The sequence below is a fragment of the Limulus polyphemus genome, unplaced genomic scaffold (genome assembly GCF_000517525.1).
Source record: "Limulus polyphemus unplaced genomic scaffold, Limulus_polyphemus-2.1.2 Scaffold7129, whole genome shotgun sequence".
Classification (NCBI taxonomy): domain Eukaryota; kingdom Metazoa; phylum Arthropoda; class Merostomata; order Xiphosura; family Limulidae; genus Limulus; species Limulus polyphemus.
Genome location: NW_013672739.1, coordinates 18786 through 25826, shown reverse-complemented (window position 1 = coordinate 25826; position 7041 = coordinate 18786). Strand labels below are relative to the sequence as shown.

The following is a 7041-nucleotide window of genomic DNA, read 5'->3' as shown; positions in this document are numbered from 1 at the left end:
ATATATATAGGCGCAAGTTGGCCCTGCATTACATGTTACCATATATATAGGCGCAAGTTGGCCCTGCATTACATATTACTATATATATGGGTGCTAGTTGGCCCTGCATTACATGTTACTATATATATAGGCGCAAGTTGGCCCTGCATTACATGTTACCATATATATAGGCGCAAGTTGGCCCTGCATTACATATTACTATATATATGGGTGCTAGTTGGCCCTGCATTACATGTTACTATATATTTATGGGTGCAAGTTGGCCCTGCATTACATGTTACTATATATATGGGTGCTAGTTGGCCCTGCATTACATGTTACTATATATTTATGGGTGCAAGTTGGCCCTGCATTACATGTTACTATATATATGGGTGCAAAGTTGGCCCTGCATTACATGTTACCATATATATGTGTGTGCGAGTTGGCCCTGCATTACATGTTACTATATATATATGGGTGCAAGTTGGCCTCGTGGTAGAATTCTGGTTTTTGGACCTGGCGAACCAGGTTCGAATCTGTCCAATACTAAACAATATTTCCATCTCATAGTGTTGTGGGCGTGTTATAATGATGGCTGATGGCTGGCTGATTTCCCTCTGGCCAGTAGTTCAAAGTTAACCTTAGTAGCTACAAATATTGAAACGAGCGGCTAGTCTGTGGAGAGACTTTTCTTTAGATCCTGCTTATGATACAACAGTACATGTGTATTTAAACAATGTGGTTGAATATACTGAACTCCGCTCTCCATAAGATTTTCCTCAATTCATTAGGCTACACTTGTATATAAAATAACCGTTCTTCTCTCTCTCTCTTTTTTTGGACGAAAAAAAAAGCGTCTTTTTTAACACTGGCGTTTTCTTCAGTGTCAGTTATCAGCTTTAGCTCTGTCTTGCCAACAATGTCGCTCTTTTTATCTCAGCTTCTAATCCAAAACGTTACAGATGCCACGATATCACCGTGACTACCACTTAGTACGTTTGTGGTATCTCTAAGGTAAAGACACAACACCAATAGAGTGGCAGTTAGGGCAACTAAAAACGAGACAAGTATTTGTAACTGTAGCCCATAAAGTACGACACAGATAGTTTGAATGTCTTACAGCTTCTCAACCTATTGGTTCCACGCCCAGGTTATAGTGGCCAAGCCAGGTATGGTGGACGCTGCAGGGAAGGGAGGCTTTGACAACCCTGATGGACTGATTTATTACAGCCTATAGAAGTCAGTGACAGCGGGAAAAGCACTTGGATTATACCAAGTACTTGACGGTATCATTCCCTCTAATAAAACGATTATGTGCAAACTGATATGGAAGGCATGGTGACATATTCTCAAGTTCAAGGAACTTACTAAATATGTATCCTTTTTCAGAGAAGTTCCAGTGGCCCCGTACTCTTGCGTATTCAACATCAAAGTCAAAACATATCCCTTTACCGATCACAATGAAACAGTGAAGTTAAACCAATGCAACCATTGTACTAATATTTGCCTTAACATAAAGTTTATCTTCCGGTAATACAGCGGTAAGTTTATGGACTTGCAACGCTAAAATCCAATGGACAGAGCAGATAGCCCAGTGTGACTTTGCTTTAAAACCACCACTGACAACAACAACAACATGAGGTTTTACCACAAACTAAAACATTCCACTTAAAACACCGTGAAATATATATATATTTGGTATTTATAGGTATTAACAGGTTTATATGAGGTTTAACTTGTAAAAGATCATTGTTAAAATTACACTTACAATTGACTGTAATTCATGCTGTAAAGGCCATTTATCAGCTAGTTATACAAGTATCTTCTCATTACTTCACATCATTTTCTTATTGTGGACATCATAAGTTACAAGTACATGACGTGTAACTGAAAACCACATTTTCTATTCTATTCTTCTATAAAAATTACACTTACAATTGACTGTAATTCATGCTCTAAAGGCCATTTATCAGCTACTTGTACAAGTATATTCTCATTACTTTATAGAAGAATAGAATAGAAAATGTGGTTTTCAGTTACACGTCATGTACTTGTAACTTATGATGTGCACAATAAGAAAATGATGTATTCACTGAAATACCCGTCAACTGACAAGGAATGCTTAAACTTAATTAAAACAATGTAATTTTAATAACTTGAACATAAACTTTATTTCAAAATTTTAAAATTACAACAAAGCTTCTTCATAAACAACATTTGCAGTTTACTTTCCATCTACCAACAATTAAAGATTTTAAAATTACAACAAAGCTTCTTCATAAACAACATTTGCAGTTTACTTTCCATCTACCAACAATTAAAGATTTTGAGATGATCCCACCCTTGAACATCCTACATCTCTTTGAGCATGAGAAACTCATGGTTGTTTGAGAAACAATCCAGCAACCTTCATACTTTGATCTTGAATCTCTTTAGAATATTCAGCATTGTTTAAAGAGTCAACCTGCCAAGACTATTCGAGATTGACTCGATAGGCTGGGAGTAATTAACCAACAGGCTTTTCAAAATAGAAGTTCAATTTTGACTCACTCAGGATATTCTCATGGTTCATAGTGTTTATATACAAATTTGGGTTGAGACTGGCTCAATAGGCTCGGAGGAGTTAAGGTGCAAACAAACACACGTTTTGTCATTATATATATATATATATATTCGGTATTGTTTTCGGTAAGTTTCTGTGTATTTATCTCTAGAAGTGATTTTAGAACGGTAGGTAAATGCACAAAAACGTGTAAAGTAACTTAAATTAAAGCTTAGATACACTATTACAGGACTCCAAATATATATGTAAACGTGTTTCCACACTTTTACGTGTTTTCTTCAATCCACTAAAGACGAACCAAAGAGGGCACGTGGCAGTGTTGAAACTTGTTTCGTAACAGTGAATCGAAACTATATTGTAGTTTAGAATGTTACACAATACTGGAAATTGAGCGCCGGAGTTAGCCTTGTAAGCTAGTAAATGTACCATCGACCTCTTTTAGGATATTTCACCGAGGAACAAGTTATTTAAGTTTACATCACGAAAACCCTTTCTGAAAGTCACGCTTAGTAGGAAGATCAGTTGAGAAAGCCCCCCTGTGGCACAGCGGTATGTCTGCGAATTTACAACGCTAGAAACCGGGTTTCGATACACGTGGTGGGTAGAGCACAGATAGCCCATTGTGTAGCTTTGTGCTTAACTCAAAAACAACAAAAATAACAGTTAATAAAACGGACTTATACTGGACAACCTGCCGAAGAAAATCCACAGTATTGGATCGAAATGGTGTCTCCAACAAAGAAACCAACCTCTTTTATATTAAAGTCGTTTTGAAAGAAAGCTTTGTGCTTAACTCCAAAACAACAACAATAACAGTTAATAAAACGGACTTATACTGGACAACCTGCCGAAGAAAATCCACAGTATTGGATCGAAATTCTGTCTCCAACAAAGAAACCAACCTCTTTTATATTAAAGTCGTTTTGAAAGAAAATTTTAAAGTTTTTTCATATTTTGTCTACAAACTAAAATTGATTTTTCACACCTTATTTTTAAATTATCTTGGTTCATGTCCGAGAGAGGGCTACACCGAGCATCGCAGTGTGAAAAAGTTTCATTTCAGGATTTGCGGATAAGTTAGGTAGGATTTTATGCAGCATTGAGTACACCGAGCATCGCAGTGTGAAAAATTTTCATTTTATGATTTGCGGGTAAGTTAGGTAGGATTTTATGCAGCATTGAGTACACCGAGCATCGCAGTGTGAAAAAGTTTCATTTCTTGATTTGCGGGTAAGTTAGGTAGGATTTTATGCAGCATTGAGTACACCGAGCATCGCAGTGTGAAAAAGTTTCATTTCATGATTTGCGGGTAAGTTAGGTAGGATTTTATTCAGCATTGAGTACAAGCGAGTGCCCCAGTTTGATTTTTTTAACCTTTTGTCACTTAAGTGAACTAACTAAAGAACAGTTTTCTTTATTTACATCTTTAATACTTCCCGATTTTCTTTCTGGTTTTGTGTTTCTTACAAATATCGAGAACAAATGAGTGCTCGAACATTTTCTTTTAAATTTCTAAAAATTCTTGGAAATTTCGAGTTTAAAGCTAAAAAATATATATATATTGATTAGAAACATTTTTTTATTTGTTTTAAATTATATTTATTTACCTAAACCTGTCAGCATTGGTCAATATATTAGGGTGAAATGATCAACAAAATTACTTAGCTGTATTGTAATTTGAGAAACCATTTTTCAAACTTAGAATTGTTAACAGCTTATTCTACTGATTAGGGTAAAATACCCACGCCCTACTTGGGGGGTCGAAGGTCCCTTCATGATTCACAGAGACCCCAGTGCACGGAGCAACATCCTCCATTAATTCCGATTATTTCTATATATAACTTACTCCGTTCGTAACCGAGACAAACCCCTGTTAGTACACTCGCCCGCGGTAGCTGAGCATGCCTGCCAAGTTTGGTCCCGCTAGCTTGTGAATGGGGGTATAAACACTGTTTGAAACATGGATATACTCTGTATGCAGTACGGACCTGCCAAGTTTGGTCCCGCTAGCTTGTGAATGGGGGTATAAACACGGTTTGAAACATGGATATACTCTGTATGCAGTACGGACCTGCCAAGTTTGGTCCCGCTAGCTCGACTGCGAGGATGTAAGTACCTTCGTCTCATGATCTAACAGTTTTGCTGACTGTATGCCACACCCACTCATGATCTAACAGTTTTGCTGACTGTATGCCACACCCACGTTCAATGTGTTAATCGCATGATGATAAAAATAATAAACCGACTTGCTTGACATTTGTACACGGGACAGACATCCTATCTCCTGTAAAAATTTCAAGCAAACCGATTTATTTTTTCCGAGATACGCGCGAGGACATACTTAAATACATACGGACCCAAATGCAATACCCCATAGGACGATCCTCCCCAAATTTGGTCCAGATCCATATTCCGGATCACTTTGAAACATTTTTATGATGGAGATATAGGGCATTTTCACAGTTTGTTGACAATAACTGTGTCAAATGTGATTAGGACCAGATTTCAGGCGAACATTGTGAAGCAAAGATCCAAAATTTTGCGGCGGGACCAGGGTATCCAATCTCTCCGATTCATCTTGTTCTACACCGTATTTCATTCAAACATCACGTGTAGTTAACATTATCCATGTATTCCTACACCGATATTTCCCACACTGGAACGATCTTTCGACGTTCCATTCAAACATCACGTGTAGTTATTATTACTATTATACTTGTATTGCTACACCGATATTTCCCACAGTGGAACAATAATTAGGCGTTTCATTCCACTCAAACATAATGCGTGTTTAATATTATTAAAATACTCGCGTTGCCGATACAGACAGAGAGAGAGAGAGAGAGAGATTTCACATTCGCTAATAAATCTGTAACAATTATTAGACGTTTCACACCACATAGTATTCTACTCAAACACCACGTGTAGTTAATATTATTATAATACTTGTGTTGCCAATACTGAGAGAGCTCGTCATGCATAATTGCTCAATTCGATGAAATGGAGATTCAGGAAATTTTTGAGACTGTGAGTCGGAGGCCCACGTGTAAATGAGAAACGTAAGATCTCGTGCTGTAATTTCTTAATTACATGTGGTCTAGAAGAAATGGTTAAAAGGGTTTAAAATCTGCTTACCTTGTTGTGCGTCATGCGATGATAATACAAGTTTGAGCTAGCAGTAAATTTTTTACCACACTGAGGGCACTGGTGAGGTTTCTCACCAGAGTGTATGCGACGATGAGTGTTCAAAGAGCTGGACGTGCTAAATCCTTTACCACACACGTCACAAGCATGAGGCTTTTCTCCTAGTAGAGCACAAAGAAACAGAATTAAGCATTGGTGAAAAAAAACACACACGTCAGTACTTGTTTACATTAGCTTCAACATAATATAGTGTTGAGGTGACAGAAATAATTGCAAATGTAATGGTATTCTATATAACACGAAAATAAAACAGAAACTAAAGTGTAATGGTATTCTACGTTACACGAAAATAAAACAGAAACTGAAGTGCATTGGTATTTTACACTACACGAAAATAAAACAGAAACTAAAGTGTAGTGGTATTCTACGTTACACGAAAATAAAACAGAAACTAAAGTGTATTGGTATTCTACGTTACACGAAAATAAAACAAACTAAGTAGCTACGTTTAGACGATTGGTTATGAATCGCTGTCTTGTTTACAAACCTATATAATCGCCAAAGTCTAAATATCAAATAGTAATTAATTTTTATTTTTCATATAACTACATATTAATTACTAACTATATATATAGATAGAGAACTCACTTTAACAATAAATTAATTAATCATTTTTTTATTAACATGATACTAGATGTTGCCCCTACAAATGGTACCGTGATGTAGAAAAATAACAAGTTTTTATATATACTCATTATCGCATGGCCAACTGCCTTGAGTTATATATATATACTCATTATCGCATGGCCAACTGCCTTGAGTTATATATATATACTCATTATCGCATGGCCAACTGCCTTGAGTTATATATATACTCATTATCGCATGGCCAACTGCCTTGAGTTATATATATACTCATTATCGCATGGCCAACTGCCTTGAGGTATTTTGTCGCCCTAGGCACGATTTTAAAATGTTGACCCCGGCGAAAATTCCGTACCATTATCATCGGTAAACATATATATATATATACCATTACATAAAAAAATCAGAAATTATATCAAACTATCACTTTAACCGACCTATCTATCTGTATCTTACCTTGAACATGGCCTATCTATCTGTATCTTACCTTTAACAGGGCCTATCTATCTGTATCTTACCTTTAACAGGGCCTATCTATCTGTATCTTACCTTGAACAGGGCCTATCTATCTGTATCTTACCTTTAACGGACCTATTTATCTGTATCTTACCTTGAACAGGGCCTATTTATCTGTATCTTACCTTGAACAGGGCCTATCTATCTGTATCTTACCTTGAACAGGGCCTATCTATCTGTATCTTACCTTG

At 36.6% G+C, this 7041-nt stretch overlaps 1 protein-coding gene across 1 annotated transcript in view; it reads right to left on the bottom strand.

Moving 5' to 3' along the window:
- The window catches only part of LOC106474370 (zinc finger protein 391-like), a 30161-nt gene that overhangs the window by 5651 nt on the left and 17469 nt on the right, over nucleotides 1–7041 (bottom strand). Inside the window, exon 5 of the mRNA XM_013935061.2 lies at nucleotides 5681–5850. Coding sequence (XP_013790515.1) covers nucleotides 5681–5850 — 170 coding nt within the window. The remainder of the gene's footprint in view (nucleotides 1–5680; nucleotides 5851–7041) is intronic.